Source organism: Dermacentor albipictus, chromosome 9 (assembly GCF_038994185.2).
Source record: "Dermacentor albipictus isolate Rhodes 1998 colony chromosome 9, USDA_Dalb.pri_finalv2, whole genome shotgun sequence".
NCBI classification, from domain to species: domain Eukaryota; kingdom Metazoa; phylum Arthropoda; class Arachnida; order Ixodida; family Ixodidae; genus Dermacentor; species Dermacentor albipictus.
The window spans coordinates 56,773,661-56,787,738 of NC_091829.1; the positions used below are offsets into that span (position 1 = coordinate 56,773,661).

General features: G+C 42.0%; 1 protein-coding gene across 2 annotated transcripts in view; it reads left to right on the forward strand.

Moving 5' to 3' along the window:
- Klp68D (kinesin-like protein 68D) overlaps nt 1–8,906 on the forward strand; it is a 34,831-nt gene extending 25,925 nt beyond the window's left edge. The window contains exons 21-22 of one of the 2 annotated variants that reach the window (XM_065425029.2): nt 86–151; nt 1,140–8,906. In XM_065425029.2, the coding sequence (XP_065281101.2) occupies nt 86–151; nt 1,140–1,257 (184 nt within the window). In that variant the 3' untranslated portion in view covers nt 1,258–8,906. The remainder of the gene's footprint in view (nt 1–85; nt 152–1,139) is intronic. The other variant, XM_065425032.2, reaches the window with a different exon arrangement.
- Nucleotides 8,907–14,078: the final 5,172 nt, after the last annotated feature.

Below are 14,078 nucleotides of genomic sequence, written 5' to 3' on the forward strand. Positions count from 1 at the left end.
AACTATTCCCTGAAGTTCACTGAAGTGACCATTCCTTCTGTTCCCCTGTACGTTTTAACGAGGCATTGTGCCCTTCTCTCCACAGTCTAAGCATCTTTCAACTGCACGGCGAACCGAGACAATACCGGAGAGAGAAAAGTCATCGCTCTAGGTGCAGTTAATTCTCCTACTCTATGCACGTAGCACAGTAATTATATGCACCAATGCCGCACCACTACATTATCAGTCATTTCTAAATGAAACAAGCTTTCCTGCACAACGCTACCTATGCACGAATGCAAATAAATTTTGTTATGTACAGTGTAGAAAGACACGCACAAGGAACAGTAGCAGTGACAAGAGTGCTGTGTCATTCTCCTTTATCTTATCTGCTCATTTTTGTTACTGTACATTATGCACTTATTCTAACTCACCCAGTACTATATATTCGTCAAATGAATTTTGGTTGTGCATACTAATCTTTCTGCCTTAAATTTTAGTCATTTCAGGCCAGAGGCTTGCTTCCGTAGACAATGGAAGAGTGCTCTAGAAGTCTTTGGCTTACTTAACGTAACCAGTTAGTCACCCACCCAGGCATTCAATGCTCAGCACTGTTTTTAAACCAGACATTTCACTTTGGTCTGTCTTCTTTATGATATGTTTGTTTAAAGTATCGAGAAGACTCCAGAAAATTCTGATTTTATAACATGCAGTTGTTCCGCTTGGCAAAGTTTAAGTTGTGCAAGCTTGCCTTTCTTTTTTGATTACTAACAGAACTTGACAGTATAAAATTAAGTTGAGCCCTTGTTTCTAGCATAAATAGCGAGATGTTATAAAGAAACGTCTAATACGTCCTTCATCTTGGTGCTGAGTTCTTGTTTGTTACTATGAATCCAATCCAATTAGCCCAATTTTCAGTCTCAAATCCACTGAACTTACAAAATAAAAGTGCATTCACAGATGCAGAGCCAACTAAGAGAGCTAGTGGCCTGTATCATTCATTGTTCTTAAACACACTGCTCAGCTGCAAACCCAGTGTGTGTGAAATCTCTAGGCCATGTGTTTGCGCTGTTTCTTTCCCTAAATTCGGCTTGTGCAACCAGCAATCTCTTACTTTAAATTGCGAAGCCTAAAACGATTCACAACATGCATACGTGCAGGTCAAAATCAGCGCGCCATCGCCTTCCACAGCAGCCGTTAGAGTTGGCTTCTGAGGCATCGTCGTCGTCAACAGCGAGCAACTGCTATCCGGAGTCAAGAGGGCTAGTGCCCAAGTGAATGTCAGAGCCCCTACAGGATCCACAGAAGACGGCCACTTTCCTACTGCTAGTGCAACTCCTGCTCTTCTTTGCTGCTTGCCTAGAGTGCTCGCTGCGTAGATGAAACTGCAGTGTCGTGACAGTGGAACCCGTCACGGCTTAGCATGCATTGTGACTGAAGAACCTGTCGCGGCTTAGCATGCGTCGAAGGGAGTGTAAAGCTAGTTGCCATACGATGACATGAAGCACTGAGGCAAAGGTCCATGTATCTAGCTTTCCATCGTCAAAACCAAACTGCAGCTAGTTTCCAGATGTGAGCGAACTAGCCTGTATCAAAGATCAACAAAGCTTTTTTTTTTTCTAGGGAAATGTAAGAGTGAGACGGCTAAAACTTCCATGCCGAAGCTAGAGCACATAGGGACGCCTTGCAATTACGGAGGCAGCGCAGTAAATTTTTTTCGAAAAGCTACCACCACGAAATGCAAATTTGCTATAATCAATAATTGTCCAACTGCAGACACTTCACGTTTTCGTCGCAGGCGTGACGAAAGCGCTGCACTTGTGACGCAGTTATCTACTATGGAGGCAGCAACATGAGGTGTCACACCATGAGCGTTTTCTGTATGTCTCTTGTGCAGCAGTGTTTACTTGGTCAGTTTCAGAAATAAGGATGCAAAATTGTAGCAAACATTTTATATAAATCTGCATAATGAGGCCATAATGAGACATGTTCCCGCTAACAAAAAACCACACTCTTTGTACTAAATATATAGCCATGTTGCATTATGTTTTGATGTCTGACATTGCTGTCAACACGCCATTAGGTGAAGTGCCAGCAAGACGCACCTTTGTGACTGTCCGCCCGGTACATTGTTTTGTGTTTTCATTGAAAAGATTGTTCTGAAACGTTTGCTTGGCGCACGACATTAATTGTGAGAAAAAGGCATGCACTAAAATGGTGATCTGCAGTGTAGTTGAAACATTCCAGAGTTACAAGCGTGCTATGGTTTTGTGACGCCAGCAAAAGCCTATTGCACGAGACCTTTGTGTGCGGCATTTTTTATCGGAATTCCCATTAAGAGGTGGTGACGTATACAGCTACCAGTGCGGTCTTTTGTGTGTGTTTTAAGTGTGTAAGCATTGATGTACAGATTACTGCTGTTCTTTTCTAAAAGGAGAAGGTACTGCGTATTTCTTAAAAAAGAAAAAACGTCTTTATATTAAGAGATTTTTTATATCGAACCAGTATAATGCATTCCGCAGTTTAGTGCCTCGCTGTGTTTGAGTGATGCGAGTCGTGATTTAACTGTGCTGTTTGATGCCTGATGGTAACATTGACCAGGCCATGTGTCTGTGGCGTAAATGTTGACGAGCAAAAGTTTTGGATCACCAGCGCTCACTTTCTGCATGAACTCGTCGGGTGCAAGCAAAACTAATTTATAAGAGACGCCGCGTTGCATGCATTCAGTTGCCAGGGTGCGCAAAACATGGCCATTCACATTGCCAGTCCAGTCCCCTATCTTTTGACAGAACCCATTCCGTTTATTCACTGCATGTTATAGTACGAATACCCTCTTCTCCGTGTACAGTGTAAATCCAAGCTATAGCTCGAGATTTGTGATGGTTGATTAAGCAGCTGGTGTTTGTACTTACAGCAGCATGCTGCATCGTGTACTGCTAATCTTTGCAAGCGTACCGTGTTCTTGAGAATTCTGCTATGCTTAAAGAGTTTGAAGAAAGGTGTAACAACACATTTGACTTCAAAGAAGTAGAAAAAAACTCTTATTGAACTTGTAGGAGCACAGGCTTTCTAAGGCTGCTTTAGGCTTCGCTTTGGTACTGCTCATATCAATTTTCCTGCTGCGGCGAAGCTTGAGCTGTGATAAGCAGCTGCCAAAGGCAAGAGGTAAGCATGTTATATGTAGAGCTAGCTAGCAGTTACTAGAAGTATGTGCATGCCTCAATGATGGTTCTCGTAGCCACTTTACAGTACTGCACTTGGTTTCAGTGCTTAACTAACCATGCTCAGATTTACCCCTTGTAGAAAAAAGTGATGCATAATGAACGTCCCGTTCATTATGTAGGCCATGAAGGTAGGCAAAAGGACATTCAAATTTACCCTAACCTGCAAAATTTTACAGACAGGATCTGAAAAAGTGTTGAATTTCCAAATAGCTTGTGGCTGTAACCAGTAAAACCATATAACACCATGGCAAAACTGTCACTGTCTCTTAAATGCAATAATGTGGTGCTGGTGATATACGAGGGCCGTTTTTTTTTTCAACCTCCGATAGGCTATAAATAAAAGACAAGTTCATCTAAAACAATAATTTTATTACCAAAAGATTAGTACAGTTACGCTTACTTTTGGACATAATCACCGAAGAGATTGAGGCATTTGTCATATCTGTGGACAAGCTTTGCAATACCCTCTTCAAAAAAAGTTGCCGCCAATGAATTCAAGTAGTCCTTGACGTTGGTTTGAAGGTCACCATTGGTTTGAAAGCGCTTCCCACCAAGCCACGTCTTCAGTCCAGGAAAAAGATGAAAGTCACAGGGTGCTAAGTCTGGACTGTATGGCGGATGATCGAAAATGTCCCATCCAAAATGTTCGAGAAGCCGTTGAGTTGCTCCAGCAGTGTGTGGACGGGCATTGTCATGGATTAGAACAACTCCAGCGGTCAGCTTTCCTCTTCGTTTGTGCTGAATGGCTCTACGCAAACGTCGTAATGTTTCACAATAAACAGCTGCAGTGATTATGGTTCCGGGCTCCATAATCTCCACAAGCAACACACCTTGTTGATCCCAAAACACAGTAGCCATGGTCTTTCTGTTGTTGAAGGTTTTTTTGAATTTATTTGGTTTGTTTGGTGAATTTGAATGCATCCATTGTTGTGATTGTCGTTTTTGCTTCCGGTGTTTCGTATTGAATCCAGGTTTCATCCCCGGTCACGATTTATTTCAAAAGGTTGTCTCCTTCATCCTGATAACGCTCAAGGCACTCCAAAGCTAACGCCATTCGTCGAGTTTCGTGGCCGTCCGTCAACATTTTTGGGACCCAACGTGCACAAAGTTTTTTGTAGCGTAACCGTTCAGTAACAATAGAGTACAAAACAGACCTTGAAACTTCTGGAAATTCCGTAGATAAAGCAGTAATGGTGAATCTGCGGTTTTCTTTGACCATTCTGTCAACTCGTTGAACCAGGTCATCTGAAACGACAGATTTGCGTCCTTGGCCTCCTTCATCATGCACATCATTACGTCCATCTTTAAAATTTCGACACCATTCACGCACAACACCATCACTCATGAAGTTTTCCCCATACACTCGGCTCATTCTCCGATGGATTTCTGCAGCATCATGGCCTTCAGCCTGTAGAAAATGAATAACACTTCGCAATTCACACTTGGTGGGAGCAACAATAATGGCAGCCATGTTTACGTGACTGTAGCAAAATGCCGACCGACGCCTGAATGTCAACAATGGCGGAGTGTGTAGTGCGAGAGCTGCGCAGCTGCCTACAGCACATGTCCGCCTTCTGCTGCCCGTGTAGCGTCTGCACGGAGCGATCGGAGGTTGAAAAAAAAACAGCCCTCGAACTAGCACAGGCTGGAAATCCAGACACCAGGCCATGTTTAGAGGCTGTGGAGATTATCAGCTTCTTATTCCGCTCTCGTGGCCCATAAGCTTTTGTAGTCGACTGTACAACTACTGCGTTGTGCTTCCTGTCTGACTTTTCTTTTCCCACATCAACCAAACCTCTACATTTGAAGCCAAAAACTATCTGCAGCCTCGCCATGCATCTGGGCATGCTTGACTGGACTTTATACTTTTTTTTTACACTGTTACAGGCAGTTAAAAAGTGATTGATTGGAAATCCAGATTAGTGTGGAATTGAGGATGTATGCTACTCTCGGCTTTAATCGCCAATTGATCGTTTCCCCAGCTGATCTAAACGATCGCCAATCTTTTAAAGAGCAAGGGGAAAGAAAGCTCCAATGTAGATCTTAGTGCAATGCCCGCTTATCCGAATGTCATCATTTTTTTTTTTTTGGCTACACTAGTTGCTCTTGTCTATTAGCCCACTTTTTTCTATGCCCAAAACTGAACTTTAGCAATGATGAGGCCAAGAGTCGAAGTTTGTTGAGTAACATGGCTCTTTATTGTGAGTGTGTGTGTAAAGCAGTGCGCCGTGTAAGATTAAGGTTGGAAACAAGTGCTTACCAGTTGCCTTTTTGTTTGAGTTGGACAAAAGACTTTGCGTGTGCGCATAACTGTATTGTGGCAAGTGCCGATTACCTACCGAGAATAAGCTTGGTCACACCACGCACTTGTCCTTTTGCCACGAGCGAAACTCGGTGATAACACATTGCACGTGCAACCACTTGCACAAGTGTACCACATTAAATGCATACCAGCGTTGGCAGCTAATGAGAAATGTACCTTGTACGCACTGCAACAGCCCAGCCATTTAGCTGCTTAGCGCAAAGGCACAGTTTCCATTCCCAGCTGCATTCTAATTGAGGTGGAATGTAACAAGTGCAGAATGATAGCGTACTTATATTTAGGTGTGTGTTCAAGAGCCCTCGTAGCGTACTTTTAGTGCCTTTTTCTTTTTCAGTTCTTTTTACCTTCCTTCGCAAGACTGAATGCAGCTGCGCCGTTGCCGCTTGGATCGACTATTTGGCATGATGGATGATGACAAAGGCAGTGGAACCGGAAAAACAATATGAACAAGATGTGGCTCTTCGATAGCAAAAATTAATATGGGGCATTGTGGGGCAATGCCAAACAAACGTTACGGTGTTTCTCAAAGCTCAGGCGCAGCTATCAAATGTGTAACTTCATTGACTATAATATTATTAATTAAAGGCAACTTTCATCACCTCACATTTTTGCCAGCAGTGCTTGAACGAGTATATTGCAGTCTTTACTCATTTCTGTTAGCATCCACCCTTCAGGGTTCATACATGCATCCCATTCAGCGGTAGCAGTTGAGGGCTTACTGTGAGTGGAGCTGCCGTATGAGTCAGCATTAAACACTAAAGGCAACGATTAAGTCAAGCTAAATTGATCGGCTAGTTCTCCAAGATGTCGAAGCACTTTTAGTGAGAGCAGTGTTATAAAATGAGCAAAATTAATAAAATATGTGCAAACAACAGGTAGTATTGGTGCCATCACTGTGAATATGCAAGATAAACTGGCTAAAGACATCTTATGCATCATTTAGATCTGGTAAATGGTAGTCGACCACTGATGACAAAGTGACAGTTGCTTTTTGAACACAAAAAATAACTCTGTTAGTGGTATCCACATTGTATTCTCCAGTGACAGCTCTCTCATAGTAGCGAAACTCACATCTCGAAGGCTGTGCTTTTGAATACTTCAGTTGCTAGAAGTAACATCATGACTGCCACCCCATGCAGGGCTCTCCTACTCAAAGCGGCTAGTAGTGCCTGCCGGAGCGCAGCCTCAGAGATTGTTGGTGCAGTGTGGAATACCTCATCTGTGCCAACGCGTCTGGTATACGTCCTTCTGCTTTCTCTGGCAAATTAAGTTGAGCAAGATGTGTGCCGTTTTCAAAAGCAGCTTTTCGCAGCGTTTTGAAGTTATCCCTTGCCACAGACGAAACACACAAGGATTAACAGTACCACAATCTGCAAGTTTAGCTTGACTTGACATCTGTGCCTTTAGTGATCATTGAAGAAAATGAAGGACTGCAGTGTCTTCGTTAGCACTGTGCAAGTTTAAATATGGACGGCAAGCAACTAGCCCCACCTTCTAGCTTTAGAAAATGACTTGCAACACTCTTAATAAACTAACCCTAACGTCAGTGATGTTTTGTGTGATAACGTGAGCTCAGGAATGTCGACGGTTTATGCAGGCCAGGTTAATTTTGGTCTCCGGGTGCCACTGTATTGAAAAGGCTGGGTTGTTTGTACGAATTAGTGTGAACGTTGTACAGTGCTGCCACATTTAGCACTCCATACATAACTGATATGTTGCTAAAGGGATCTACGGGCGGGGTCACGTTAATGTTCGCAGATTCGCTGCGAGACCCATGTGTAAATGGTGCAGATAGAAATCTGCATTAAAGGGAAACTGAAGACACTTTCAAATGTTCCTAGCTTAATATGCACGTAGTGATATGAAACAGACTCTAGTTGTTTATCACTCCACCAGTTGCCCTGTATCGAGCTTTAAAATATGTGCTGCCCACCCCACCCTGCTCATTTAGTCCGCATCCTCCGTATTTTGCTGCAAACAGAAACTCCTGTCTATGATCGGCTAACAAGCTTTGTCGTGATACACCTGTAATGTCATCATTATTTCAGTGTAGTTAACAAAGGTTCAGAAACTAGATAGAGAATTTGATTCAACTTCATAACCATGAGCTGGAGGATGAAGGCCCTTCCCAGAAATGTTGAGCTGCCATCACCCGACTCCATCCTACGCCTTTCAATTTCCTAACCATGGCGTGCCACCCTGTCCTTTGTCACCTTCAACTACATTTTCTTTCCTCCAGCATATGATCTGTTACAGAGACGAGTTCTCTTAATGGAGCATAGATTTCTTTTCCATCTGTGCCATTATGTGACCTGCCCAAATCCACTTCTAGGTATCAACTAATTTGTGCTTTCATCTGTACTGTTGTTGCCTCTCAGTGTCATGTCTATCGTTTTCCTTTTTATTGCTTGTTGGATGGCCCTCAGCTTCCTTGTTATCCTTCCGCTTCGTCTGCTAGTTGTTGCCACCTGGGGTGCCGAAGAAAAATAGAGGCGGACCAAAAGCTTTTGCATATGGTCTGTCTGCAAAGAACTTCAGCTTCCCTGATGGTGAAAACATCTAAGACAGTGGCACCTGAAGTCCGTAATTGAAGTTGTCTGTATGAGAGCAAATAATTTTACCGCGCGTTTTGGGTTTTGTACTCTCTGTGCGTTAAGATTTGTGTGAGAAGCTTCCCACAACCTCCACATGCTCATTCCTTCTGTGCAAGATGTACAGTTGCCCACAAAAGTTTACGGGACTCGGGCAAATGTGCAACAAATGTCAATTTCCGGTCCATTAGAGCATGGCACTTTTTATTTAATGGATCACTGTGTACATTGCAAAAATTACTACAGACCTAGGCTGAATTCAACACTATGTGCCCAAGCTTCCCGAGAACTCACCTTCTTTGCAAATGCCATGTCCCGGAAACTTTTGTGGCTGACGGTACACATTGATACTGTCACTTCAGCCTTCGCATAAACGTATGCTATCAACGCAGTTTGCATCGTCTCTTTGTTGTGGTGAAGGTTTGTTATATGCAAACCAGCGTTTTTTATACTTGGGGCACTTTTGTTAGCACATATGGCAGCTGGACTGTTGATAACTGTGGGCCTTTCTTTACTTTTCTTTTTTCCTTCCTCGAAAGCTGAAGAGCAAGTGTTGATGTCACCATGCAAAGTATTTGTTTCTAGTCGGTTGACTGTAAGTGATATTTTTGTATACACTGTTTTACTAATTAGTGGGTATTTATTAACACCGGCTAACAGCGCATGCCTTTTGACGTACTTCCTTTTTAATTATTTCATGAAAGAGTTTATTTTTACTTGGTGAGCATTGTCCTTTCATTTGTGATGGGGGTGAAAAATAAAGACGCAAGGCCATGATGCCACACAGTATATACGTGTTTGTAAACTGTTTTTGCCACTGCTGCTGCAAACTGCACCTTTAGGGCTGAGGAGTTGTTGAAGCTTAGTCCAGCGAAACACAAAAGCACTTAAACCTGTTTACTATAACAAAGAGGCTTATGCACACGTTTATGGGCTTATGTGGGGCAGGTCACATAAATTTACCGTGACTTTCCTGATTTAGTAATTTTTGACAGGTGGTCAATCATGCCGAACCTGACCACGAAATGGCACCTGCTCTTTACAGTCGGTGCCGGTTACGTGTGGAGCGGTGATCGAGTCGCGCAATGTGCGGTCCTTTCATTTGTTGCGCAGACTGGCCTTAGGATAACCCACCTGCCATAAAGGAGGGAAAGCCCTCCTGCATATTGGAGCAAAACTGTGAAGCAAGACTTTCTATGCAATAAGCAGAAGGCTGATATGAAATGGGTCCAATTTTAAACTGAGAACCTTACTAGGTATTCAGTACAACAGAACAGCACTAATTTATTAGTTTCAGAAAAAAATCACTTGATTCTATTCAATGAAAATTCTGTTGATAATATTTTCCAGACCTTGATAAACTACTAGTGAAGTGAAAGGTGCTGGTATAATAATTTGGCACTCCCGTTAATAAATGTAGACCGTAGTGTATATCTATCGCGATTTCTATGAACCTAAGTTACTTATAGCTTGCTGCATTCTTGTTATGCAATGCTAGGACACCAGATGGTACATATTTTCTTGCCCAAAATATGTATAGTAGGAGACAACTTTAGAAAAAAGGGGGCGTTTACTCCTCCGAGGCGGATGCACACGAGCATCCACCAATGGACGTGCACTCTGGACCGACGTCATGCGCCGGACGGCCGGTGACTTCGCCGCTTCGGTCATCTGGGTGGGGCCTCCCCTTTATTCTAAAGTTGTATCCGACTATAAGTATTAAATTTTTTGGAAATATTTCTGATATTTCGTATATCTCTCTCTTTTTCTTGATTTGATTTAATATTTGATTAATAATCTACTATTGGGTACTTGCATGCACCTACTGAGAAGTCCAATTAACAGCGGCAAAATGAACAAATTCAAGAATGTTTATTGCTTGAACGGTTTTCTGTAAAGTCCTTTTGCTTCTTGCTCTTTCTATTGCTGTTCATAGAGGTTAAGCATCTTTCTTGACCTCGATGGACAGCGCCGAGTAATTACCACATGATGCCATGCTGAACAGATGATGCAGAATGCTGAATACGGGGTGGCAACGCTTGTGACAAGCAGGAACGGAGGGCTTCACAAACAGAAGGAGCATCGGCCACTAAAAGGTTAAAAGTAAAACGGAGTCATGCCTAGGGAGGCAGTAGTGCCATTTCTTGAATTTATGTTTTCAAGGTTTTAGCAATCGTTGCGTGCCTGGGGGGCATCAATCAACCGAAGCAGCATGCTTTCATGTTCTAGATAAATGGTTTGTCCGTCCACAGCAGAATGTGGTTTCTCGCGGAGACTCTCCGGTGTGCTAGAATTAAAGGGACACTAAAGGGAAAAATCATTCCTTCTGTATCAGTAAATTACCTTTCTACAACACCAAAAACACCACTCTTACAACGATAACACGTTTGGTAAGCCAGAAAAAGCGCCAGAACGAAATACGGGTGGCAACGCCTACTGAAGTTCCCGCACCTCGTGGCTGTGACGTCATGGATTTTTATGACATCTTCTAGGGCCTGCTAATTATATATAGCGGTACAGATTGACTACATTGTGTTCTAAAGGAACCAAGTATTAAACATGGCAAGTTTCGGGAACCTTTACTCAGCCAACGCTGCCCAAATGCGAAAACATACTTTGGAATCCCTTACGTCACGCTGACCTAGAGGCGGTGAGGTTTCGCCGCGAAATTCAAATACTGATACTTGGACCTTCATTTTCTCATCTAATAATCAAACTATATTTTTGAAATGACTGCTTGCAGGGTTCTGAAACAATGCTTCATTAGTCTAAACTGATTTATTGTTTCGCTTTAGTGTCCCTTTAAGCAAAATGTCACATTATCCGAGGCCGAATTAACGAGAGTTCGTGGGGCTACAAATTCTGTCGCCTAGGAATTCCATGGAAAATTGATTTCCCCCAAATAAGAACCACACAGCCGGGTGTCGCAATTCGTTGGTTGTTGGTTAACATAACGAAAGTGCAGGACAAGAGGGAATGTACACGAAATGCTGGATATTTGCCAAGCAAATAAACAGATCATGAGGACACAGAAATGACATACAAAGGCACTACCTTTCCTTCCAAGAGAGAGAGAGGGAACATTTTTCGTCAGAGAAACGCATTCACATCTCTCTCAGCTTAATGCCACACTTGGATGGATGCCATTTTTTCTTTTTTTCATGGAACTTCCACCATTTTGTGGGCTTTCTCAGAAGTGATTTACCATATATTCAGTGTTCATACGCTTCGAGTCATCAATTGATTGACCATCGCAATGTGATCTGCTAGCCTCTTGGGCAGCTCAGGTGGCTGAGCGACCACCCCCGAAAGGCGTTGATCCTGTGTTCGATCCTCGGATTAGGACGAATTTTTTCAACAGCAAAGCTTTCGTCACGAGAATCCTCTGTGGGTATCCTTTGTGAATTCATGCTACTCGTGGGTGAGTGATAATTTGTCCTTTTCAAGGTGCTCCCTTCATGTCCTGTTAACTTGTGCAGCAATTAGTACTCGCCTTTTAAGAACATGCCAGCTAGCCTGGGCACAATGGAACATACACAGTGGCCTTAAAGCATTGCATTGATATACTGTGCAAGCCGTTAGAAAAAATATTCAGTCTCTATAATGCTACCTATTCAGACTTATTAAAGGTTACTAAGGTTATTCTTATTTACAAAAATGAGGGCCATAATTTGTTAGAAAACTACCATCCTACGTCTGTCTTAAGTTGCCTAAACACCGTCTTTAAAAAACTTATCACCAAATGAATCAATTCATTCCTTGAACCTGAATACATTTCGTCTTATTGCCAGCATGGTTTTCAAGGTAAAAGATAGACAAATACAGCAGTATTAGCTTTGTGTGACAACATAAATTTCCACTTGAACAGCAACAAGTGTCCTAGGCATATTTCTAGATGTGCGACAAGCATCTGACTCTGTGGATCACAATGTACTGCTAAACAAGTGCTATGGCTTTTGAGGTCCTACTCTTGAATTTTTCCGCAGCTATTTCAGTGATATAAAACTAGCTACCATTGCTGATACCAAATCCGACATTGTTTCAGGTGTCCCACAAGGCTCAGTAATGGGGCCAATATTTTTTTTCTTTATTTGTAAACGATCCTCCTAATGCCTTAAACAACTTCTCTGCTGTAATGTATGCAGACAACACTGTTTTACTTTGTGCACTAGACTTCTTGGACAAAACATTCCACGACGTTAATAATGAACTTCCAAGCGCTAACCAGGGAAAACAGGGAGAAGGTGGGAGATGGAAATTCAAGACAATGAGCAAAACGTGAACAAGGTGAAAGCAGGAGCCTGCTTTCACCTTGTTCTCGTTTTGCTCATCGTCTGAAGTGTTAACCAGTGCTTTATGTTAAATAAGCCAATTATGAATACCAACAAAACTAAATATGTTCTATTTACTTTCATAGAATGCATCCTTAAGAGAATGTCATTAGCTTTCTCTCAACCACAATGCAACTTCGGCAGGCAAGTTCTATTCAATACTTGCGTGTCACGCTATATATGAACATCTTCAGCAGAAGCCTCGCACTGCATTGCTCTGCAAAAAGTTAAGATAAGCTTGTTTTATTCTTTGCAAATGCTATTATTACTGCAAAAGTGCCATTTTGAGAGCAATTTACTTTAGCATACTCCATAGCCATCTATCCTACTGTATAGCATTTGGTTTCACACGTACATTTACCCGCCGTGGTTGCTCAGTGGCTATGGTGTTGGGCTGCTGAGCACGAGGTCGCGGGATCGAATGCCGGCCACGGCGGCCGCATTTCTATGGGGGCGAAATGCGAAAAACACCCGTGTGCTTAGATTTAGGTGCACGTTAAAGAACCCCAGGTGGTCAAAATTTCCGGAGTCCTCCACTACGGCGTGCCTCATAATCAGAAAGTGGTTTTGGCACGTAAAACCCCAAATATTATTATTATTACACGTACATTTCACATAAGAGCCTATCGTACTTATTCAGAAAAGGGCATTGCGATTTATGACTTTTACTGATTACAATGTTAAATCAATGCCATTGTTTGAAAGTCTAAATATACTGCCTTTCAATCTATTACCGAGTTTTAAGACAATGATAAGTACTCATAATAACGAAACCACTAACTGCCTTTCCAGTACATCAAGTTTCCTGTACTCCAGAAGCAATACACACAGCACACTTAAGGTAAACTTTTTTTTGCCAAAAATTTACGATGTATTGGAAGGAGGAGGTTAAATAGCACTGCGGCACTCCTGTGGAACAACTTACTATCAGAAGTAAAACAAGCCAAAATTGTTTCACTAACACTGAAATACCGTTATCACTCACTACTATTATCTGTACAGGATATTCATTTCACTGGTGTAGTTCACATCAAAAATCAAATCAAATCAAATTTATTTTACATCCATACACGATGTAGGCGGCACAGACAAAAAGCCAAAATCAATTTGGCTTGACAAGGGTTGCCCCTTTCAAAATTTGTGTACAAAATAAAGAAAAACAAGAATTAGCAACAGCAGTCGGACATTGTTAGGTAGCATTATACAATGGTAAGAGAGAAATATAAATGTACGCAATGAAAAAAAGACTGTGTTATTCAAGCAGTTTAATACATGGACAATCATCATTGTTGCAAAGGAAAAAAACTCGAAACACCAATCAGGCATTGTTAGGTAGCATTTCAACTATGACAAGAGAGAAATCTAAATATACGCAGCGAAGAAGTGTAATCAAAGCAATGTAATACAATTTACATTCATCAGTTTCAGAAACATAAGGAATGAAGTAAGTTAGTAGACACCAAGTGAACTTAAGCATGGTAATGAGTAGGAAAGCAGCCGTGTAATATAATTTGTGCATGTTCAGGTTACGAACCAGGTCGCATTATGGCGAGTACTGTATTTTTTATGCTTTTGGAGAAGTTGGATAGCTGTTCAATAAAGTGACTTCCTCGCTTTTTTTCCGTAAGGT